We start from the raw sequence: 25066 nt of genomic DNA on the forward strand, positions 1-25066 counted from the left end.
TACATATCCTTTGACCTACTTTTAGGAATTTATTTAGCTATAAGGTTGGAAACAGCCTAGATATAGAGTTAACAGGGTATTAGTTGTGTAAGAGCACCTCAGGATAATGGAAAACTATGTCATCATGAAAAAATAATGCTGTAGCCAAATCTTTCTGCATATGTATGATTATTTCCTTAGGAAGACCTGGGTTTAAGCCCTGCCTCCATCAATCTCAAGATATGCAACCTGAGGGAAGGGAGGGGCGGCATTGCCGAGGATGTGTGCACCTGTGCAGGTACCTGCAGCCAGTCCTTCACCTGTAAGGTAGGTCTGATAATGGAACCTCAGATACTGTAATCACTAAATTAAACAATTTATAGAAAATCACTTGGCAATACGTAATATGCCAGAAGGGAGGCGGCGTTCAAGGGCAGGCCTCAGATTCCCTCCTGCGTGACTTCCATGTCCACAGTCCAATCTCAAGGGCACTTCTTCTCCACCCAGCAGACTGCCCAGCTTCCTACTGTCACTGTGATGCTCACTTCTCTCTGTAGACAATTAGATTATAAATTCCTCAATGGCAGGAACTGTTTTTTTTGCTTGTTTTTTTGGGAGGAAGATTAGCCCTGAGCTAACATCTGTTGCCAAGCCTCCTCTTTTTGCTGAGGAAGACTGGCCCTGGGCTAACATCCGTGCCCATCTTCCTCTACTTTATATGGGACGCCACCACAGCATGGCTTGATAAGCAGCGTGTTGGTCCACGCCCAGGATCTGAACCCGCGAACCCCAGGCCGCCAAAGCGGAGCGCGTGAACTTAACCACTATGCCACCGGGCGGACTCGTTTTTTTTTTGGTGAGGAAGATTGGCCCTGAGCTAACATCCGTTGCCAACCTTCCTCTTTTTGCTTGAGAAAGATTGTCACTGAGCTAACATCTGTGCCTATCTTCCCCTATTTTGTATGTGGGATGCCATCACAGCATGGCTTGATGAGCAGTGTGTAGGTCCACGCCCAGGATCTGAGCCTGCAAACCCTGGGCCGCCAAAGCAGAGCGCGTCAACTTAACCACTAAGCCACCAGGCCGGCCCTGGCAGGAACTGTTTTTTTAATATTAAAAAAAAAACACATCCTGGGCCAGCCCCATGGCCGAGTGGTTAAAATTCCACATGCTCTGCTTTGGTGGCCCAGGGTTAACAGGTTCGGATCCTGGACACAGACCTACTCCACTCATCAGCCATGCTGTGGAGGCATCCCACATACAAAATAGGGGAAGATTAGCACAGATGTTAGCTCAGGGCTAATCTTCCTCACCAAAAAAAAAAAAAAATCCTTGTCCTCAATTTTAATTGTAGCCCCTGCCACACATAAGACACAATGATTCAAGGTGGAAAACGGAAATCAATGTGGGGTTTGAAATTTGAGTTGAATCCTGCCTCATGCCCTCTGAGAGTTGGATACTTGGTAACTTCTCTGAGTTCCAGGTTCTCCATCTGCAACATGGGCATAATCTCTGGCATTTAGTAGGCAGACACAAAGAATAAAACCTGCTCACAGAGCCGAATAGATCCCAGAGTATTAGAACACCTTAATAAATGCCAAAAATAGGAACATTCTCGTTGAAGTTAACCCAGATGAATCTAGCCTAATGTTCCTGCTATCAAGCTAGGTTGCTACTTCCTGTCTTTTCTTGTCATTAACAATGATCAGCATTTTGCTCATTAATTTTCTTACTTTACATCAAATTCTATGGTTCTGACTGGAATTTTTTCATTCTTGCTGCCGTTCTGAGTATGTAATTATAATAAAAAATAAACTTTATTATTAAAAAGTATATATCTGCCCCGTACTCATCCCCCAAAAAGACTCCCATAAAGAACAAGTGGACCAAAATATAGGTACATAGGTCTGCTTCATCTGATACCTAAAGATAAGCTGTATGTGGCCCTGTGAAGAGATTCCATTTGTCAGGTAGAAATAGCCACTCACTGCCCACTCCAAACGATACAGTCTCCCAACACTCAGATCAAATGGGGAGATGCATTAGCATCATCTTCAAAAGCAAGCCAAGGGGTAAGGGAGCATTAGCTGTTTAGCGCTAAGGAGGAGAGGAAGGCATGAGCAGAGGGTGTGCTTGGTACCTGAGTAGGTGTCGGCTCAGCTGCCTGGATCTGAAAGTTCTGGGAGGGCTTCTGGGGGACGGTGGGGAGGGTGGCGGATGCCGCCTGCACCACCCGCAGGGCCTGCTGGGGGATCTGCACCACCTGCTGCTGCTCAGCCTTGGGGGGCACCACCTGGACCTGCTGGACCACAGCTGGCTGGCCCCCGCCTGGGCTCTGAACGATGAGCAGGTTGTTTCCTGCCTGGATGATGTTGTCTGCGGTGGTCTCGATCAGCACCGTCTCCACCTGCTCAGCCACGGCCACAGGGGGCTGGGAGGCAGGAAGACTCTTCTTCCTGGCTTTCTTGTTAGTCTTAGACAGTGGGGTGGGAGGGCTCTCCGTGAGGAGCTGAGTAGGGGCCCCAGTGTCGCTGGTGTTCACGAGGTTGTTGACAGGCAGAGTGAGAGTCACATTGCCACCCCCACCTGTCAGCTTCACCACATTGGCCCCGCTCTGCACAGGGGTGGTGCTCGTACTCGACTTCTGGACGGGGGCTGGCTTGATGGGGACAGGCTTGTGACTGGTTGGTGAGGGGGTGATGATGGCTTGGTTGGTGCCAGGGATGATCTGGATCTGGTTGGTGAGACTGGGCTGTACTTGGATGGTCTGGGAACTGCTTGCCTGAATCTGAGGGACCGCCTGGTACTGGATGTTGGCATTTGATCGGGTCCCTTTGTTGATCATGGTGGGATTCTGGATAGCAAACACCAGCTGCCCCCCAGGATAGGATGCGCTCAATTGTGACCCCTGAATCTGAAGTATGTTTCCTTTGGAGGACAAGATTCCAAAGCTATTCTTGCCAGGACTGAGAGGGAGAGGGGCAGGTTTGATAGGGACGAGTTTCCGCGGTGTGGGCTGCGGGGGAGCAGGTGGCGTCACGGCAGCTTCAACAGCTGGAGGGCCAATTTTGCTACATGTTGCAGCAAGCAGGGCTAAGGGAGATGGCTGGGAATCCTGCAAAAAAGCAAGCAGAGAAAAGGAGTGAGACGTGAGAGCCTGTTGCTCAGCCGCCCTCTGCCCTTTGTGATCCTCTCCTCTTGGCAGGCTCTCCCCCACCTCTGGGGTGGGCAGGGTGCCAGCATCCTCCCTGGGCAGTGGCTTCTGTCTCCCCTTCCCTGCTGGTTTCTCCATTTAGTAAGTAAGGGAAAAAGGTGGGGGAAATGTCTTTCTCAGGAAGGAACTTCCCAGAAGCACCCCCTGACCAGGTGAACTAACAGTGTCAGCTGACCACTTACTCCCCACTGGCCTTGTTTCTAATGGGGACCCGGAATCACCCTCAGCTCTTCAATGGAGTTCCGTTAGCTCACCACAGGGATTAAGGGATCCCTGATTCCTTGGCTGAGGGAGGACTGAGGAAGGGCGGGAGCAAAGAGAAAGGCAGGGGCAACAGGAGGAACAAACCCTCTTGTAAGTTTTTTCTAGTGTTAGGGACATGACTTTATTGACTGGGGAGGGCTGCTCTTTTGAGGCTACAAAGAGCGAGCCTCTGGAGTGTGGGGACACAGCCTCTTATTTTCCTTTTATGGTCAGTGGGGTCTGGTGAAAGGGACCTTGAGTTTCATCCTGCTTTTCTCCCTGACCCAACTGTGGCACCTTAGGTAACTGGCCATGGTTTCTTAGTTCAGAAAAAGTGGATAATGAACTTCCCCAGTCTCTTATCCTAGCGTATTTACAGTGAGCCAGTAGAGAGAGTTTTCAGTTGGGATTTAATGCCAGCTTCAGTGAGTCCTCCCAGGCTGATGCAGCCCCCAGCCCTCAGAGCCCACTGCCCACTCGCCTGGGTGGTGGAGGCGGCAGGCTGCAGGTAGTCACTGGGACTGACGGCAGCAGTGGCAGCCATGCTGGTCTGTGGATCTGCTGGAAGAGACGAGACTGAGTAATGCACAAGATGCCTGAGAAGAACCCAAACCCCCTTGCCTCAGATTATCTTTTTGCCTCTATTTGCTGCTGCTTCTCCAAGAGAGGCTAACGACCTTTACCCACACTTCCCCACTCAAGGTTAGCAACCTACACCTTTTTCTTTCAGTAGATGACCTTCTCTCCTCAGACTCAGTCATCTGAGGCTGTGAGGACAGCTGGTCTTGCCTCCACCGGACTGTCCCCTGCAGCCATCATAAAGTCTGGGATAACACGAAGGTACTGACACTATACCAAGACTGGCTTCAGTAACAAAGCTGCGCCACCTAACGGAGCCCTCTCTGCTGGGCGCGGCTGATTCTCCTAAGCTAGGTCGGAACCCCTATATGGTGGGCGGGGGAGCCCCCCAGCTAATCCTCCAGCTCTGCCCCAGGCTTCCTGCTCATTCCTGCTGTCCAGATGTCCAGCCAGCCTGGGAGAGAAGCATCGCTGGCCAGGATCCCTGACAAGAAGGACACGCCCACTCCATGGGAAAGTCTTGGGTGCTCTGTGCTCAGCCTTCCCCACAAAGGCACAGTGGTCCAGTGTCCATCTGTAGCATACGGGTAATTGCTTTAAGTGTATTCACACTTTCATGGAGGACAACAGGTATGGCCTCATAGGGATCACCAAGACTAGGAGAGCTAATGACTGAGTATAATGAGAACAACGAAAAGATACTAAATTCTATTTTTGTTTAAATGTGTATATATTTCTATATACGAATATATCAGGAGAACGTCTTTAAAAATGCTAAAATGTTAAAAGCCATTATCCCTGTTGGTAGAATTTTGCTTCACTTAAAGAATTTTTCTCCTTGTTTTCCTGTATTTTCTCATTTTCCCCACAATGAATATACTCTATTGTACTTTTTTTTTTAAATAAAGGAAAATAATGTTGAGGAAGTAATGAAAGGAATCTCTACTCTGAACTTAAGTCTGATCTAAGAGAAATACAAGATAGTAAAACTGAAATCATGAGAATTTGGGGGTAAAGAATCTATGCCATCTTATAGTTTATACATCACAAAGGAAAAGAACACTGGGCAGAGAGTCAGACTTGTATCCTAGACCTTTGGAAAGCAGATTTCAGGAAGCACAGAAACAGGAAGGGCATTACTTCAGACGCAGAAAGGCAGAATGGCTCCGGCATTGAGCCCCTGTTGGGCATCTGGTGAGAGGAGGATAGAGGCCAGGGAGAAAGCGGAACCACTTGAACCATTCACATTTTGGCTGGCCTCTGGCTTCTCTCTTTGGGAGAATGATTCTTAAAAGGGAAAAGGTAAAGAAAAGGTGAGGGGGGAACTGAAGCCCAGGACAAGTGATGGGCTGGTAATAAGGCACAATGATGCCTTAAACCGTTTCCAGGCCTTAAGGCCACACAAGCTGCACTCCAGAGAAGGGAGGGAGGGACTCTGCAGGCACACTAGCAAACTGTGGGGAGCCAGAGGGCAGCTCGGGGCAAAATCATGTAGGTAGATCCTGAAACATGACAGACACTGATCCTTGGCAAAATCCTAGACCAAATGATGGAACAGCACTACAATTACTGAGGTAAGGAGCCAGTGATCACAAGCAATAAGCATGGGGTGGCAAAAAACAAGTCATGCTGAACAAATCTGTTTCTTTTCTATGGGGTTTTGGGTGGAGGCATCAGGAGAATGGTATATACTATGCGTTTTATTTCAACAAGGCGTCTGACTGAAATTTTCATAGTATTCTTATGAACAAAGAGGGGAAAAACCGCAGGCGGGATGACAGTCTAGTTTGGAGCTAACTGACCACGGCTCCACCTAAACGCTGAGCTCCATGCCATCCCAAGGAGTTGGCTACTGCAAAGTCAACCAGGGTGGCTCACATTAGGGTGGGTCCCAGGACCAGGGTCTGCAGGCTTCTCCTCAGAGGCTTGTGCTTTCTCTACCAGAATTTTTATCCTCATATTTTCATTGTGATGATCATTTTTTAAAAATGAACATATACTATAGATTACTGGGTGACTGTTGCTTAACCAAGATTTGCACGTTTCTGGGCCCGTGTGTGTGTTTATGACTGTACTGGTGCCAAGTGGCACCACTCTAACTGTGTGGGCTAATTAATTCTGCACATTTAATTCATGATACATTTGTGCAAAGTGAGGGATGTCGGCTCTTCAGAAGTGTGGGAGGACTGTGTCGCCTGGCACTAGACACTGCAGGGTGGGCGTGCGGAACTCAAGGAGCCCGGATGTCAAGTCTATGCTGTGCTTTCACTGACAGCAGCAATTTGAGTTCAGTCAAACGTCGTCCTCCCTGACTGCTGTTGTTGATTTGAATTTTACTGGCTTTTTTGTAGTTATTTAATTTAATTTTATAGGCCCTAGATTAATGAGTTGATAAACAGATTTATGGGCATACATAATTAAGTAAAGTTGTAGCGTTATAATGAAAACAGTCTAAGTTGACCCAAAAACATTTTCCCTTCAGAGTAGTGGTGTTCAAACTATTTAGATCATGAACCACAGTTATAAAAACAATTTACATCAAGACCCAGTACACGCACGCACACCCACACACCCACACACCCACACATGCTTCCCTGTCCTGTGCTCATGCAATAAGTTTCCTGAAACAAAATTTGCCCTTGCTACACATGATGGACTTTGATATTTTTCTACTCTATTTCATTTTTTTAAATGCTGGTTATGACTCTCTAAATTGGTTTTGTGCCCTAGAGGCTGGAAAACGCGCCTTCAGAGTAGTCTATCCACCACCCAAGTTTGGGGAACCATGCAGAGACCTAGCAGGCAAGTTAAATTTGCGGATGTCACAAGACCAAGGATTGTAAACACAACTGAGTGTCTGTATTACAGCTTAAAGAGATCTTTAAAAACTGGTATGTGCAGTGCTTCAAAGCCTGAGGCTCCAGACCCAAATGAAAATTCGGGCATCAGTAGCAGGACTGGGGCCTTCCTCTCTCAGCCTCACTGCACCATCTGTACAAGAGGGGTAATGTCATCCTCATGGGATTCTGGGAGGCATCAGGAATTGATATGAAAGGCATCGAGCACATAGTGAGTAATCAATAAATGGTGATATAAACTTTAAAGTTGAGTAAACACTGCACTTGGGTTAAAAAAAAAAAATCACATGCATACAGGACAGGAACACAGGGCTTCACAGAGGTGCTCACGTGAAAAAGCCCCAGTGGTGTTGACTCAAAGCTAAATGGGAGGCAATAGAATCTAGATGTGGTTGCCAAAAAAGCTACTGCAATCTTGAACTGCATTTCCAAAAGTTCAATCACAGAAGAAGAAAAATAATAGTCCTTTTTGAGGAAGACTGGCCCTGAGCTAACATCTGTTGCCAATCCTTCTTTTTGCTTGAGGAGGATTGTCACTGAGCTAACATCCGTGCCCATCTTCCTCTATTTTTTTGTATGTGGGACGCCACCACAGCATGGCTTGACGAGTGGTAGGTAGGTCTGCACCCAGGATCCAAACCTGCGAACCCTGGGCCAACGAAGCGGAGCGTGCGAACCTAACCACCACACCACTGGGCTGGCCCCCAGTCCTTTTTTTTTTAAATTAAATTTATTTAAACTAGAAAAAAACAAAAACAGTTCACCCTTTTGTTTTTTTAGTTTAAATAAATTGAATTTTAAGAAAAAAGAAAAATAACAGTCCTAGCGTGTTCTGCACACTTCGGCCACGTATGGAGTGTCAGGTTCAGTTCTGACACTTCATTTTGAAAGGGGAATTTTCACCTGGAGCTTGTTCAGAGATGAGTGGGCAACGTTTGTGACCAGGATGCGAGAGCAGCGATATCCACCAGGCTGTTTATTCCATATGTGGGTTCAAAGGGTAGAACCAAGGCTTTAGGGTGGAAATTTCAAGAAGGCAGATTTCAGTGTAACAGAAGTAAGACTTGCAAAAACTGGAATCAGATGCCTCATTCTGAGGTAATGTTCTCCCTTCTCCGGAATCGTTTAGCCAGAGGGAGGATGTGTGTGTCGGTCGGAGATGAGATGTCTAGATGGGGTGGGAAGCTGGACTAAGTGATCTTTAAGATTTTTATAATTCTCAAACCATGTTGCCGATAAAAACATAAGATGAGTTAGTTGCTGGCAGGACTGGGACGGGAAGGCAGGGCCTCTCCCAGGAGGCTCCCCTGGGCTCAGGTTCGCTTGGCTAAAATTGGTGCCTGACTCTCCCTGAGACATCCTCTGTTATGAAACGGAAGGACACCAGAACAGGACAGAGTGCAAACAAAATGAAAACCGGCCTAGTGCTTCTTACTCATCTTCCTTTCCCGTCTCCCTCTCTCCCTCTGCAGTCATTGTTACCCTGGAGTCAAACTGTTCGGAGACCGGGCTGTGCTCTGAGTGACTCTTCAGTCAGAAAGTTACAGCAGACTTGACTGAAGCACGCCGCAGACTGCTGGCGCTTGACGTTGCTTCATTTCAGTTTGGTTTCATTTTCCTCCCCAGCTGGCTCTTGAAATACTCCTCTATTTCTCAAACCAATGTTTGTAAGTATCTCTCCTAGTGTCACTCAGAGCTTTGTTGCCCCTGGGCCACCAAAACACAGACCGATCTCCCTGCCATTACAGAATTATATCCTGGGATTAACCATGAAAGGGAAAAGAAAAGCATTTCCAATCGGTGTTTGGAAATCAAAAGTGGTTAAGAAGTAGCATAAATACGTAACTGCAAGACAATGATCAAAGGTACTTTAGAACCTCATTAATTTGGAACCTTATACTTAAAATGTGTAATTTGGACATAAATTTTGCTTAACTTTTCCTTCATACCATTCAAAGCGAGGCTGACCAGTGTATGAAGACTGCAAAGGGGCTCAGGCATAGTTATGTAATTGTTTTCTACCACTTCCACCATTTTAATTGTACCATTTGCTTTTAAAAGTAATTTATATCCGGTCACTAAAACCTACATTTAGCAACATTGGTAAGTGGGATTACTGCATATTCTTGGAAGTTAAAAAGCTGCATTTCGTTCAGAGTTCTGTTATTCAGACTTTTCATTAACTCAGGTTGGCTAAAACTTTCCCAACAGTCCCTCAGCCAGTGAAGTTTCACAGTGATTTACTACACAAGCAATAGCGGCTCTCTTGGGCTCCAAGGAAAACTTCCAAGGGCATCAAACAAGGCTTCCAGACATCGGGGGTGGGCGTGGGTGGGGGTGTCCAGTGCCTGATGAGACCACACCTGACTTTCCCTTCCCCATACTGGAAGCTGATTTAATTCCAAGACCAGCAGAAAAGCATCCCCTCGTCTGGGCTCTCAATGTAAGGATCATCCATCTCCACCTCCGTCCCCTCCAGCTACAGCCTTCTCTTCTTCCCTCCTTGGCCAAGCTTGGTGGGAAAGCTGCCAGCTCTTCACTGTCCTCCTTCCTCACTTGCTCATGTCCTAAGCAGCGGCAGTGGGACTTTCACCCCAGCTCTCTGCCAACACTGCGCTGGCCCAGGTCACCAAGGACCTCCTCACTGCTACATCCGACAGACCCTCTTTGGCAGTTCTTCACCCTTTGACCATTCCCTCCTCCTCGAAATCCCTGTGGAGTTTCTCCTACTTCTCTGGCCTCCTCTTCCCCTTGTGGGTTCCTCTTCCTTTTGCCACCCCTTAAATACTGATGTTCCTCAGCATCTGTCCTTTTCACCCAATACCTGCTCCATGGGTGACCATGCCCATTCCCCTGGCTTCGGGTACCTTCCATAGGCTGACAACTCCCAGGTCTGTGGGTGCCCCGAGTGGCAGACCAGTACATCTAGCCCTGTGTGGGCCTTCCGCTTGGGCTGGCCACAGAACTTCCAACACTGAACTGTCACCTCTGCCCATTCTCTCCCCAGTTCTCATCCCCAGCCACTGCAGACCTTCTTCTAGATCCTTGAGGAGCCTTCATCTCTGCTGCTGCCCTTTCCTTGCTTAGAGCTGTTTCTTCTCTCTTCACTAGCTAATGGCTACTCACCCTTCAGGTCTCAGCCTGGTTTTTCCCCAGCAAAACTTATTGAGAGCCCACTATGTAACGGGCATGTCACCTCCTCAGAGAGGCCTTCCAGGACCCCTGAGATGAGTGAGGTTAATCATCCAGTAACTCACCACCCATTAAATAATCATGGGCTTAACGTCTCAGAGTCTCCCATACTCACGGGAGGGCTCCCCAGGGTGGGCAAGGACTATTTTCACGGATGAACTGCTCCACCAAACCCAGTACACAGCACATGACTCTTCAGCGCCCCCGGCTTGAATGAATAGTGAATGTCTTTGGTTAAACCAGCCTGTCTTCTGGTACTTCCAATCACAGTGAAACCTGAGCATCATCCTCATCGACAATCAATCATCAAGTTCTCATGATTCTACCTCCTAAATATACACCCCTCTCCAGTCTACTCATTGCTTTCTACCTCCATCACTATTATGCCAGATTAACAACCTTCAGCTCAGCCAGAAATACTGCCCAAAGCTTCCAAAATGGCTTCCCAGCCTCTGGCCTTGCCCCCTCTGATCCAGCATCCACAGAAGAATCTTTAAAATGCAAATCCCATCCAGCCACTCCCCTGATGAAACCCTTCAGCAGCTTCCAGATGATTTTATGATAAGCTTCTAAAGGCCAAAACCATCTGCCCCCTCCCTGCCCCTCCCCTCTACCTCTCCTACTCTATCTCTTGCCCTTTCAACTCTGTTGTTGAAAACACTTCTGTTTTTTCCATTTCTGGAAGTACAACACACCCTCTCTCACTTAGAGCCTAAGCACGCTCTCTCCCATTTGTCTGGCCAACTCCGGTCGTCCTTCAGAGCTCACTTATAACTCAGAAAACCTTTCCTGACCTCTCCCCCCAGGTCTGGGGGAAGTGCCCCCGCTATGTACCGGTGTACAGGCCCAAGGCACCCTTCACCACACTTCCCCGACCTCCCAGCAGGGAGTGCGTCTCTCTCCTAGGGGTCTTTCCGTGGGCTGACTCGGAGCACCGAGTAACAGGAAGAGGCCTCAGACGGGACCCCTGAGCCATGGCCATCAGACTAGGGCAGTTCCACTGGTCTTTCACTTGAGAACACTGCTCCTGAGACAGGGGATGAGAAAGAAGGGGCCCAAAGAAATACCACAACAGTCGGCTTTAGGAAGCTCTTTTCCCTTTGGAGAGAGCTTGGCTCAAGTTCTTGCGGGTACTCAGCATTTTTTTGCTTTGTGGGTTCCTACCATCCTGGCTATGGCTTTCTTGGCCGTCTGCTGTGGTATTTCCCCTACAGGAATTTCACTCCGCACAAACAGTCCTTCTGCTGGCTATTTTGGTCAGTCCAGCTGGGCCTGAAGCCAGTGAAAGTTTCAAGCCCAGTCTTTCCCAATTGCCTAGCCTGGAAGAATTCAGAGCTGGTGAGGGAAAAGCTAGCCATGGCTGGTTTTAGAGAACGAAGTTGGACTTCAAAGGGAGTTGACAAACGGACTAAGAATCGGCTCGGATGGAGGGAGCAGCAACAGGTTGTGAAAGACCCCAGATTGCGCTGAGCATTTCTGAGAAGCAAGTTTGCAGCAATCATAGTAACCATATAAAAGAGCTCACTAACAGTAAAAGGAATTTCGTTGACTTCCATTAAATGAGAACAACTCTGGGCGGTGGCTCGCTAATGCCACAGGCCAAAGGAAAAAGGTGAGTAACGAATGATCTTGGCTCTACCCAGACACCTTAATGAGTCATCTGCCCTTCCCTATTCCCAACTTTGACCCCAGCCTCAGCCCATAACCCTTATGTGTGTCCACAATTTCATCAAGAAGTTAAAATTCCCTTCATCAGGCAAGATCCATTATTTTTCTCCTTCTTTTCAGGCAAAACTTCTTGCAAGAGTCACCTATACTTGCTGTCCCTCCTTTCTCTCCTGCCAGTCTTTCTTGAACTTGCTCCAACCAGGTTGTCCCCTCCCCATCCACAACCAGGTTGTCCCCTCTCCATCCACACCATAAAAACAGCTCACGCCACCAGCGACCTCCACAGTGTTAAGGCTAATGGTTAATTCTTAGACCTCATCTTCTGTGTTGATCTGACAGTTGACCCCTCTTCCTCCTTGAAACACTCTCTTCACTTGCCTTCCAGGACACACTTGCCAGGTTGGCCTCCTGCCTCTCTGGCTCCCTCTTGTAAAACTCTTTTGCGGGGTCCTCCTCTCCTCTCAAATTCTAAATGGTTAGGCTGCCCCAGGGCTCAGACTCAGGACCTATTTTTCTTGTCTACACCTATTTCCTAAGTGATTTCATCTAGTCTCATGACTTTAAAAACCAATAACATGTAAGTTCTATATAATGACGACTCCCAAATTTATATCTCCCGACTTGTGTATCCCACTGCCTACTGACATCTCACTTGGATGTATTAATAAATATCTCATATCTAAATAGGCCCAAACAGGGCTCCTGATATCTCCCTAATTCCGTGCCTCCTTCAGACTTCTCAGCTGCAGTAAATGGAACTCCACCCTTGCAAGCTGCTCAGCTCTAAAACCTTGGGAGTCATCCTTGACTCTTCTTTCTTCCCCACTCTACATTTGACAGTCAGCAAACACTTTTGGCTCTACCTTCAAGATATATTCAGAATCTGACTGCTTCCACCATCACCTCTTGTCACGACTCAGGTTCAGGGCCCCACTGTCTCTCGCCTGGATAGCCGTTGAAAGCCACCTAGCTGGGCTTCTGACCTCGTCCCTGTCAGTCTATTCTCAACATACAGCCAGAGTGAGACCATCAAACTGAAATGAAATCATGTTACTCCTCTGCTCCGAGCCCTCCGTCCCATCTCCCATTCAAAGTAAGAGCCAAAGTCCCTCCATGTGACATGGTGACCTGTCTCCCACAACCTCTCTGACCTATCCTGTCACTCTCCCTCACTGCTTCAGCTACACTGGCCTCCCTGCTGTTCCTGAACATGCCAGATAGGGCCCCTTCTCAGGACCTTTGCACATGCTGTTCTCGCTGCTTGAGTTCTTGCCTTCCGCCCCTCACCCCAGATTGAGCAGGGCTCAGTCCCTCCCCTCCTTCAGGGTTTCACTCAAATGTTCCCTCTCATCGAGACCTTCCCTGGCCACCGTCACATTCTTCCTACCCTCTATTCTGTTTTTCTCCTTAGCACCTCTCATTGTCTAATACCATTAGTTACTTATTTATGGTCTCCCACCAAGATGTAAGCTTCGTAAAGGCAGGGACTTCTCTCTGCCTTACCCACTAATGTACCCCCACCACCTGGCACACAGTAGGTGCTTAACATATATTTGTCAAATGGATGAATGAAGGAATCCTGGAGGCTGCAGAGTGGGAGAGCCTAAATGGAGTTTAAAAACCCAGGAGAAAACCTGCAGATCTGCATATCCCGGTACTAGGCTGGGATCCACCAGCCAGGTCAGCTTAGCTGATCCAGTCCCAGATGGAACTCTCAACACTGTCAATCACCTCACACGGGGACAAGAGCCTGTGCATGGGCCAGCACAGTCCTCTGCTCCTGGACAGATATCTCAAAGCACACGCCTCATCCCCATACACCAAGCACAATTCAATGCTGCTTTCAATTAACATGTATTGGGGGGAAGTTCTTTTCTGAGTGAGTTAAGATAATGAGGGTACCTGCTATATGAATACCTCTTATCTGTCCCCACCCTGAATTCCTCTCTGCAAAACGTGACAGTGTCACTTGCTAGTTTGCAGCCTGTCTGGGTCACACCGGTCATACTGGAAGGTCACAGTTGTCACTCTGGAGAAGTAAAGTGGGGACATGGGGCAGCAGAGGATGGTGAGAACTCCTCACTCTGACAGAAGCAGTCCCAGGAAATGGTACATAGAATACTGGGCTTCAGAATTCTGTCTTGGAGAACGAGAGAAAAAAAGAAACCAAGATACCCTTCTTTCCCCCTAAAGAATAGCATTTTGTACAAACACATGCTTTTTCTGCTTTGGCACATTTATTTCTGAGTCACTCCCACATTCATCCTGAGCGAGGATGGGTTCTGAAATGAGTGGTGATTTCATTTCCCCTGGGAAGATAGGGCTGGCCTACCATTTACTTTTTTGAGGCTGAGAAATGCTTTGGTCTGTTTTTAGGCTAATCTGAGAAGACTTCCAATTAGACACTGACCAGGGGCACAATTATTCCACCTCCACTCACACGGCCCTGCCTGCTGTCTCTTATTCCCTAGTCACACTCTCTGAGAGGCCACTATGTGATTCCACCAAGTCCCATAGGATAGGTAACAAATACCCAAAGAGGAAGCTCTAGAAAGAGGACATTGGGAAGCGTGCAGGCCAGTGCCTGCTGGTTCCTGAGCTACTTTCACCCCATGGCTGAGCCGGAAGAGGCCACCAAAGAGCCTAAATCATGGCATAGGGACAAACTGGCATCTCAGAGTTCTTAGCATCAAAAACAACAGTTACTCAAGCTAAACCTCTGCCTTGCAATGTGATGGGGCTTCTGGCTAGATACAGCACACGATTCTGATGTTGAAACAAACTGTGGCTAAGGGAACGAGATGCCCAAAGGAAGGATTCAAACAGCGGGTCTGCAAGCATGCGCTTCCCGTGACTCAAACAGCCCTGACATCTCAACACTGCCGGGAGCTGCTCACAGGAGGCAAACTGAGAAGCATCGAAGCTGGGCACTTAGCCCTCTATGCTCCCTTGCTTCTCCTGAGCGGAGCACGTCTCCCAAGAACACGCAGCCTGAAGCCCACCCCGACGAGAAGCACAGTGATCCCCTGTGGCAGTGGCGGCCTCAGAGCATCTGGAAAGAGTGCTTCCTAGACATGTAATGGAAGCCGCGGCTTCCCCCAAGCTGCCACTGCTGACTCGGAGCTTGCTCCGGGGCTCTCTTTTCAGTGTCCCACAAGGCAGTAGAAAAATCAGTTTTCCATTTCAGCATCCTGTCAACTGGAACAAATCTACGAGGACCACCTGGGAGCATCTCCTCCAGGGCAATCTCTAATCCCTTTCCTACTTAGGCAGACAATGCTCTTCAGTTAGTAACATCCCAGGTTTCTACCCTCTTCATTCATCTTCCACCCAGCTCCAGTAGGTAACTGGCAGAAAAGTGAGACCTCACCCACCTGAGGTCTCCTGAGAGTGATGCTAGCCAAAAAAAGACCTGCTGATAAATCAAGGAAGAACTTGAGAGAGAGAGAAACTTTCAACTACATTTCAGAAATATAAAGATCTAAGTGCTGGCTCTATGAAGGAAGAAATAAAAAGAAATCTTTTTTTCCCCTTCCTTCAACAGGTCTAGAAGTCACACAAGGAGTTGCATGTGTATCCAAAACAAAAGCAAAGCAAAAAAAAAAAAAACAAGCAAGAACATCAAGAAATGCATCCCGTGATGATGTCCATTTCTCAGCCTGGCTTGTATTGGTTTAGTCCAGCATGTAGGCCAAGTGTTTCTGGTTTAGAACTTGCTGGGAAGAAGTTCACAAATCCAGTGAAGCTGCCCAAAAGGACACTTCAGACATAATAAACCCATAAGAAAGTACTGGAGCTTCTCCAAATAGATTTTACGCCAAGTCTGCAACCCATGAGGTTTCAGCATGGACCATGTAATCGTTTAAACTCAGAAGTGTCCACATCATTTTATCTCTAAACTTTCTAATACTCTACACACCCTTTAAAGCAGTGTTTTCTCTGCATCTTTCATTCTGTGACCATTGCCCCCCACCCCTCCAAAATAATTCCTAAATTTTTCAATCTTTGGAAGCAAGGCTTCCAATTTGTGTGTACACAGAACAGAGGGGGTGAAGATAAGAAGTCTTAGAAGAAGAACATGCTACATTTCCATCATAGAAATGAGGGTGAGCAAGGTCTAGAAGATTGCTGAACCCAAGTCAATACCAGGGCCTACTGGTTGGCTGCAACAAGCTTAGAATGTCTTCATAAGGGCTTTTCTTGGGCAAGACTTGCTTAAAGCAAGCTTGAGAATTATCACATACCTATGGCAAAGGACTGTTCAGGATATAAGGGACCCTGCAACTTCTCCAAAAGGCTGCTATTAATGAACAGAAGAACTAGGAAGTTCAAGGCTAAGATATCCAAATAAATTACCCTATCTGCTGTTATGCCATAAAGCTCCTTTACCCAGACATTTGCCAAAATCTTCTCACAGCTTCTTCGCTCCTCTGACAGGCCTCTGGGTGCCCAAACTTTAATAGAATCTGAGAGAAACAAGCTGGCCAGTCTATGTGCTGTCAGTAGTGAAGCCAAACTCTTCCTCCTGGAGCCAGCTCTCCCTGCGGGGCAGTCAGGTAAGGATCTGGTTATGAACTAACTCTCCTTGGGTCTCCTTGGCCAAGAGACTGTGTCTCTAACAGCCTACCTCAGGGGGTTCATAATTATGTCAGACCAGCTTTTTTTTCTGGTTGTTGCTGCTTTTAAATGAAGAGGTTAAGCCTCTGTACAACCAAGTGGAAGAACCAGAATTAGAAAACTTACCAATCGCCCCAGCCAATGAGAATCCATTTCCAACAGGTATTAATGCCTGTTGGAAGCCACTGGAACATTGACATCATCAGCCCAATTGATAGGTTGTCTGACAGATTCGCCCCCTTCATCGTACACAAGAATTTAAAACAAAACAAGACACTGCCGTTATATTCATTATTGCAGACAAGAAGTTTCTTTGTCTTATTTATCAAAATTACTCCTATGGTGTGGACGCCACCATCATTCCCTTTGCAGCCTCTCTGTGAGCTGGCCAAGACCCTAAACTTTCTAGCCCTAAAAATCTTATCCAAAATACCAACTCAACACTTAGCCCTCCACTGTGATACTTAACGCCTTCTGGGATACAGCATGTAAGTTTTAGACAATGCATGCCAGTGTACCATGAAACAGTCATCACCCTTCTATGTGCAAGGAAATCGGTGCAGTGGGGGCCCCTGGGCCAATTCATTGCTTAAAGCAGATCTACTGGCTCCTCCCTCCCTTTCTCTAGGAAACAACAAAGAAGTTAGCAAGAAGTAACCTCAGAAGAAGAAACAAATTTCAGGAGAATGTGCACTGAGAAAAGCCAGACTGAGTCCCTCTGGATCAAGTTAATTAAGAAACAATTAAACATGACAGTATATTGGAATCAAAACGAAGGAATGCAGTGAGGACAGGTCTCTCAATTGCCCAGAGGAGAAGACACAGCTCCTTTTCAACTAAAATTAGAAAGCCACCGGAACATAAGCCAAGAAGCACGGGTAGGAGGCTGAGAACCATAAGTCAGCAATGGAGATGGAGGTGGAGTGGCGACAGAAAGTAAGTATCCATTTGATTTTTTGTCATTCCTGAGGTTTGTGCCTGGCCTTTGGGATTCAGCAGTGCCCCCCACAGGACGTCAGATAACAGGCTGGGAGCTCTGTCAACAAGTTCTTAAAGGTCTCACAATTCTGCTAAGAGCTTGCAGAGATCTAGCTGGAGGCTCAAAGATCCAAGTGAAAACATTAAAAGACGGTTTTTGCCCATTCCGCAATCTAAGCCGAAAAGTCATCTACCTAGGGAGTGCCCTCGTGTCCTGACACCATCTGTTGACGGGGATACATCGGTACCCAGGTTGGCTTCTGTACTCAGCAGTGCCCATGTGGCTGGCGCCGTCTGTATTCCCTTGCCCCCCTGTGCACTCGGGAGAGCCCTGAATGGTTAGTAGGCACCTAGAGTTAGGGTGAAGGAGGGTCCCCCGAACACAAGGCAAGCGCGAGGGGCGTGGGCCGCCTCCTGGGAGCAGACCCAGGCAAGGTCCACGGGCCGGGCAGCGCTGAGGCGGATCGGCGACCGGCCGCAGGGGGTGCCAGGCCCGCCCCGGTGCCCGCTCCTCTCGCCAGCCCCCGGAAGCGCCGCGCTCCCGCCCAGCGGGCTCCGAGGGGGCGGGGAGTCGAACGCCCCCTTCCGGGTGCCTCCGCCCGGCTGGCCAGCCCCGCTCCTCCTCCGGGCGGGAATCCTTCCTCCCCCGCCCCTCCCGGAGCCGGGCCCCGGCGCCAGGCCCGGCCCCAGGGGGGAACCCCCGGCCTCGGCTCCCCTGCGACCTCTGCCCGTCTTCCCGACCCTTGGGGGCCGGGAAGACCCCACCGGCAGCGGCCAGGACCCACCGCTCATTACGACATCTTCCTCCCTGGCCTCCGCCGCCTCCGCCGCCACCGAGAGCCTGACACCGCCCGCCTAGCACCCGCCAATCCCGGAGCCCGCCACCGCCCGAGCGACGGCAACGTTCGCCAATAAGAGTTCGGTACATTGGGGACCGACAGCACTCCTAACCAATCAAAGAGAGGCATCTAGAGCGACGTTGGTTTGGCCAATAGACCTGTGAAATGTCACTGATGGACGGTAGAGGGCACCAACCGGAAACCTACCCAAGAGTGAACGACATGTTCGCCAGCCAACTGGCGGAAGGCAAAGTCCCGCCCACGAGGTGGTTGATGGACAGCAACAGGAAGCCAGGTGGGGCGGGGCTTAGCTGTGGAGTGGTTTTGTATTGGTGGTGGTTGACCTTCCACCCACCTCTAACCCAGAAGATGAGTGATAGATCTGCCCTAAAGCCAATCAGAAGTCCTCAGGGTGAGGCCGAGAAATGCCCCATAAATAGCATATACATTGCGCCTCCATCCAGTGTCGCCCTGGTGTGGCAGGGGCTGCCTTCCCTTCGGCCACTGAACCCCATGCCTGGTGAGTGGAAAGCCACCAACCTTTTATTTAGTCCCTCGGCCTTCATCGGCTCGGGAGAAGGAAATAAGCCCCCAGGCGACTTTGTACAGCGAGGCACTAGAGTCCGACACAATAGCGGGAATTGGGGTTACGTGACACTTCTGAGACAGTGGCTTGTTTTCACCGTCTCAGTTCAAGCCCCTGTTAATCTTCACCTGGTTGTTGCAGCGACCTCCCTAACTGACGGCCCCTAAACGTGGGCATCAGAATCGCCTGAAACTCTCTAAGAGTAGATTGATTCCTGGGGCCGCCTCTCCTGATCCACTTCAGTACGTCTGGGGCACGCCTGTCTTCTAACCAGCGCCTCGAGTGGACAGAGTTGGTCTCTGCCCACTTACCTCCTTGAAGGAGGTGCTGTGAGTAAAGCGTTTGGCAGGCGCTACCCGGCTAGATGTATCTTTCTCCCCCAGGTCTTTCCTGTACACACGTAACATGGGAAGGCTGCTGGGCATTAGTGAGAAGGAATCCAGTCTGGCTTCGGACCAGCCTGGGTTCCAAACCTACGCATCCCACTTACAGAAAGGCAGGGTACCGAAACTCCCTGAGCCGCGTGTCCTCCTCTGTAAAATCAGGCTAATCACACCTACACCTTACAGCAGTGCTTTTCCTTTTTCTTTTTAAATAACCATAACCCACAGTGAGAAATACATCTGCATCGTGCCCAGAATACTCCTGTAAGGGTGTATAACAAAGTTTCCAAAAACAATACTTACTCTCCCTACCTGTGATACGCTATTTTCTATCCTATCCTATTCTTTCTTCCTTCCTTTCTTTTCTTGATCATGACTGGCAGTTTGAAAAACACTGTCATAAAGTGTTGCTGTGATAAAATACAGAACAGAATTCTCAGTGTACAGTAATTGCTGAATAAATATTACTAGTCTCTTCCAGTCTAGTCCTCTCAGCCTTAGCCTTTGAAAAACAAGACTTTAGATGATATCACTCCTCTAGTTAAGATCCTTCATTGGCTCCCTACACCCTCCTGGATAAAAAGCCCAAACTTCTTTCTAGGCAAACAGTGTCCTTCACACTCTTCACTTGTGTATCTTTCATGCTTTAGTTGCCTCCCTCGCTCTATTCCCTTTCTTTAAATCCTACCTTTTTGTCTCAAGGAAAGATTCCACAGTTCCTAAACATTTATGCTTCTCTATTTCCCTTCCTACTTCATCCTTCTTCTCTCCTGGTAAACTCCTATGCATCCTTCAAGACCCTGCTCAAAGTCTGAACACCAAACTCCCTCCAAGCCATAGCCTTTTCCTTCTCTGGACGGTTCTTGACACACGCAAAGGGCTTCACTCACTCACACTGCATTACACACTTTTATTTTCACATCTGACTCCCCTGCGAGACTGTGGCTGCAGTGGAGGGATTGAGGCCTGTCCAAGAAGATTGGCAGGACATGTATGCTGAGTTAATGAATATTTGCATACAATTACATCTACAGATGACTTGTTTATATGGACCATACATTCTGTTCCCAGGCCATTTTTCAAGTTAAGATTGCTTCACTCTCAAGCCAAAGACTCCACCCGGGTTCAGTGACTCAGCTACAGTAGGGTGCAGGGATTTGGGGGGAGGGGAGATGGGGTTGAATATCCTGCTGGGCCACTGCCAAACCTCTTGTGGGACGAAGGCTGGGGGCAGCTGTGCTTCTCCCGCCCCAGAGGCCCCATCAGGAAGACAGTAGAAGTGGAAAGAAAAAAAGTGTGCCTGTGTGTGGGGGGGGACAGACTGCAAAAACTTAGAAGAATTTGGTAGCAGTTTTGAGTTACTTGAATGGTTCTTCCCTTTTAAGGGCTGCTGTTTTCTTGTTTTTTTCTTTATTTCTAGGCTGTCTTGCTCCTCTCACCAGAGGCATGGCTGAGGAAGGGGGCACCTTCTAAGGGGAGGACCCCCTTATACTTTCGTCAGGACTGTTGGAGTCTTTGAGCCTCATTTGAAACTCCCCCAAACCGCCTCCCAACTTGTCTTCCCACAGATCTCTTCTTTCAAGATGACCCCGCTCCTCCACAGGGAGGCAGGAGGCCAGGCAGCAGCGTCTAGTGCCTGCTTTCTCCCTGGAGCACACTAGACTCACCAGAGAGCTTTTAATAAATTCTGAAGTCTGCGTCCCATCCTAGGCCAGGGAAAGCAGAATCTCATGGGGTGGGACCCTGGTGACGTTATTAAGAAGTTCCTGGGGTGATTCCAACAGGCAGCCAAATGTTGAGAGCCACTCACTAGCCCAAAGGTATCTTCCCGCTGGGGGGGGGCCCAGTAAAAAACTATGAACAGTCTGTACCTTCCACCCCCACCCACTCCTGTCCCTCCCCTTCCTGAATTTCTCCCCTACCCACCCTACCTGCCTCCGTCTGCAGAGCCAGTGCCGACAGGTAGTTCCAGCTGTGTCTCAACATCAACCAGGGGAGACATCTCTTCCACAGGTGTGTGTCTGGGGGCAGGTTCTCTCTCGGTGATATTTCCGTTCTTGTTTCCAACTGCTTTCAGCTTCTTCCTCTAAGTTATCACTTTCTCCCCATTTCTAATTTACAAAGCTACCCATTCTCCAGCCCTAAACGCCCTATGTTTGTCTCATCCACCACTGCACCTTTCACTCCCAGCACATGGCTTGATATATAGTAGGTGCACAGTAAATGTTTGTTGACTGACTGAATGACTGCATCCTTTTAACTCTTTTCATGGACTTATCCCCTTGTCTTCCAGGCCTAGCTTCCTCCACTTCCATTTCACTTCTCCGTCTCTGTCTGCCTCTTAATCTCCTTCCCTCTTCACATTCCCATGCTTTTCCTGCTGCCTGACATTCTCCTTGCCCTTCTCTTCTGCATGTGGCTGCCCCCATCCAAATCATTAGTACCAGAGAGTGAGCATCTATCCCTGAGGATGCCGAGGGTGCCAGAGAGAAGGATGGATGGATGCAGAACCAGTTTCTGCCCTTAAGAAGCTCCAGATTCCTATGAAAGGAACCTCGTGCTGGATCTCCAGAAACTAGAAGCTTATCAATGTCCCAGCCCTAACTATCTGTTGGTCCTCACTCATAGCTCACCCAAGCTTTATTGTTTATTTTTGAAGAGTTACAGCCAACTCAGCCTTCTAAAGGCTGCTCATTCTGCCTAAAGGATTTTCTCAGTAGCCTCTGCTTCTCTCCTTTCTCTTCTCTGGTTTTCTATATTCTCATCTCTTTCCTCCTACAGAGAAATCAAAGTTGCAGACTTTTCAAACCATCCCTGTTGCTTTTAAATGCCCAGAGAAAGATTTGATGGGACAAACACCCAGTTTAAATGAATCGTGGTTATTTTTTTTTTCTCCCAAGTCCATCTATGATTTCAATTATCCAGGTTTGCTGAGCCTTCTGTGAGCGTGAAAGATTGACCGAGGCTGTAAAATGTATCTCCCTGTTATACTTTGGCAGCTACCCCACTCCACACCCCAGGTGCACACACACAGCCACCCCTCTCTCCCTGCTGCCCAGGGAAGCCACTCCTGACCCATTCCCTGACTCATCAACTCCCTCTGCCTGCTGGTTCCCCTGCCCAGACCGATGGCTGTCCACCAACTGCCATGGAATCTTCCAGCAAGGACATTCCACCCATCCTTCCCCACAGGGTTCTTCCTTCTCCCCTGGTTCTTCCTACCCCCAGACTCTTGGGATTAGGTCTGTGGAGCCTCAGGAAGAAAGGACAGGCGCCAGCCCAGAGAAGGAGCCCTTTAAGGTGGAAGGCACTGGTGACCCCTCAGCCTTTGTGTGTCGCCACCAGGGGGCGCCCGAGGCATTTCCAAAGCAGAGGCCAGGCTTTTGACCTTATAGGAAGGAAAGGCAGGGGTGGAAATTCAGTTTAATGAGCATTTATTGAGTGCCTACTATTTGCCAGGCCCATGCCCTGCTTCACCTGGAGACAGAATATGTTCTTGCCTCTACAAAGAGTCCTTGAAAACAGCCATTTGCCTCTTCAAGGAATCATTTCCTATCAAGCAGCTCATTTCACCACCTCTGGTACCAGCATCCTCTCTCCACCTCACCTCTCCCCAGCACTCGGCCCCTCTCCACCCCTCCTGACCCCAACGACTACAGCTCCATGTCTGCTTCTCTGGGTCCAGGCGTCCCACAGCAGACTGGAAACATCACTAGGGACAAAGGGGGGTTGTGAATTTCCCGGGTGGGCGCTGTCTGCCTCTCTCTTCTGGGTCCCCAACCCTCTTCTGTCAAAGCCCCATCTCAGTCGCCATCACTAGCCTCCTGAGGGTTCTCCAGACACCCTGAGTGTGGAGGGTGTGGATTCAGTGAGGCTATTGGCTGGGATGATGGGCCAAGGAGCATAACTCCTTCTCCTGGAAGTGCCGACCCAGCTGGCAGAGACTCGGGAGGTGGGCGATGGTGGCAATAACAATAATATTAATAATAACATTGAGGCCCACAAAATGGCCGTTAAATACCCTCTAATGATCCCTTACATTTATAGATCTCTTTCTCTTCCTAGACACTTCAGAGCCATTGCCCAGTTAACCCTCCCAGCTTCCCTAGGAGGGACAATTAACCCCATATTTTATGGCTGGGGGAAACTGAAGCCCTGAGAAGATGATGGAGTTGGCTAAGGTCACACAGTGAATTAGCGACAGCAGAATTTGTAGAGTAGCACTCTCTCCTGCCTTTCCTCTATATCCAGACCCACCTAGGTGTGTGTGCCCGTGTACACACACACACACACACATATGCACACACTCACTGTCCATCCCAAATCTGCCTTGCCAGGAACCTCATCATCTGGGAGAAGCTGGAACTGGGGTAAAGGATAGTTGCCTGGGGCAACAAGGAAGGTCCTCCAAGTTATCATTGAGGAGGGGCTTCTCAGGGCCAGCCAAGGCTCTGGGGAATCTTTCTCTGTTCTGTTGGACATGCCTTGTGTCTGGCAGCATGCCAGTCAGGACCAAGCCTCTCCAGACTTCAAGACTCATGAGGAAAGAAATGTGGGGTGCCTGGGAGCCCCACACAACATGTCCTCCACTGATAGTTCACCCAGGCACATGTTCACCCTGAAAACTAGTGTGAACCAAGAACCCCGTTAACCTCTTCCAGCCACAAAATTGGGGATGGCGACGTGATTCTGAAAAGAAGAGATGTGGCAGCTCTAGAGGGGAAGGAGAAGGCCTTCTCGAACAAGAATGGCAATTATTTGGCCTACACAAGACAGGAGTGAGGGAGGAGGGGAGAGACGGTGCTGGCGCCCGTGACTGAGCCTCAGCTCTGGGTCTTCACCAGGAAATAGAACAGAAATAGAGATGCTTTTTTCTAGTCTGCACTCAGGCAGGGAAAGGGGGAATGTGCTTTTGCTTGCAGCCGGAGGGAGCAAGGTTATCTAATCTCAGAGCTTCCTGGTTATCCAAAGTAATGCCCTGGGGCAGGTGACAGAAGAGGGCAGTGAGGCAAAAGTGCAATGACAGTTGGCTAACATGAACCCAGGTTCCAGTTGGCTCGGATGCTGGGACTGGGAGAGTTATGTGTGGAAACCCAGGTGACTGCAGCCTTGCCTGGATTCTTCAAGTCACCGATCCTTCTTGACTAGCCCCCACCCTCCAGCTCCACTCCTCTCGCCTCTGACCCCCACAGCCAGGGCCTGGGACGGTCCCTCCCCTGGCTCCTGGTTTCCCTGCTGAAACTCCAAGGCTCCACATTGCTGAGATTTTACTAGGGCCCAGCTGGGTCCCACCTTTGATCTGGCTTCAAAAAATAAAAAGCAGTACCAGGAGAGTAATTTTCCCGACCTGCTGGGGAGGAAGGCAGGCTGGGGGCAGGTCCTGACCAGCCCGGCCCACTCCTCCTTCAGCCTGTAGTCTGAGGCTGGTGGCAGGCGGGTTGGGGGCCAGGGGAGCAAAGCCATCTTTCCTCTGACTTCTTCCCCATCCCTGCTAGAGCACTGACCTCCGGTTAGTATTCCTTCCCTTCGCAGCCTGCCAGTCAGCAGGAGAAAGGGTGGTACGGCTGCCCCCCACTTCTCCCTGGTACTGGGCTCCCCACCCCAACCCCTTGCCAGTTGGGCCGGATTGGAGCAGTGCCCTGCTTGGAAGGCAGTGCCTCTGTCCTCTCCCCACTGTGCCTGGGGAGCGCTGACCGACCATTCAGGGAGGGGCCTGGCAATGGGCAAGTCTGTGCCCACCTGGCTGGGCACCCGAGACATTACTCAGTTGGCTGTCTCAGCGCCAGCTCTGGTCTTGGGAGGCTGGACTGAGGGGTAGAGAGGGCAATGCTAGGCTGTAGAGATGGTGGGTCAGCCTTTTAGGGTGCTTCCTCCCCATCCTTCTCTCTATGGTACTGCGAGCCCTGGTCCAGGATTTCCGTCTTCTGGAA

At 49.2% G+C, this 25066-nt stretch overlaps 1 protein-coding gene and 1 long non-coding RNA gene across 7 annotated transcripts in view; one reads left to right on the top strand and one right to left on the bottom strand.

Moving 5' to 3' along the window:
• The window catches only part of LOC106802536 (uncharacterized), a 24058-nt gene extending 15033 nt beyond the window's left edge, over positions 1-9025 (top strand). For both annotated transcript variants that reach the window (XR_015554710.1, XR_015554711.1), the window contains exons 2-3: positions 181-306; positions 8346-9025. This is a non-coding gene — a long non-coding RNA (uncharacterized LOC106802536). The remainder of the gene's footprint in view (positions 1-180; positions 307-8345) is intronic.
• SP2 (Sp2 transcription factor) overlaps positions 1-18203 on the bottom strand; it is a 26880-nt gene extending 8677 nt beyond the window's left edge. Inside the window, exons 1-4 of one of the 5 annotated variants that reach the window (XM_087441048.1) lie at positions 18114-18149; positions 16477-16589; positions 3918-3997; positions 2120-3094 (exon numbers count right to left, since the gene is read on the bottom strand). In XM_087441048.1, the coding sequence (XP_087297174.1) occupies positions 2120-3094; positions 3918-3980 (1038 nt within the window). In that variant the 5' untranslated portion in view covers positions 3981-3997; positions 16477-16589; positions 18114-18149. Of the gene's footprint in view, positions 1-2119; positions 3095-3917; positions 3998-16476; positions 17822-18113 lie in introns of those variants that run through there. The other 4 variants (XM_004434612.3, XM_014790767.2, XM_087441047.1 and 1 more) reach the window with 4 other exon arrangements.
• Between the last annotated feature and the right edge of the window lie 6863 nt (positions 18204-25066).

This window comes from Ceratotherium simum, chromosome 16 (assembly GCF_057802395.1).
Source record: "Ceratotherium simum simum isolate JZ-2026a chromosome 16, ASM5780239v1, whole genome shotgun sequence".
In the NCBI taxonomy this organism is placed as follows: Eukaryota; Metazoa; Chordata; class Mammalia; order Perissodactyla; family Rhinocerotidae; genus Ceratotherium; species Ceratotherium simum.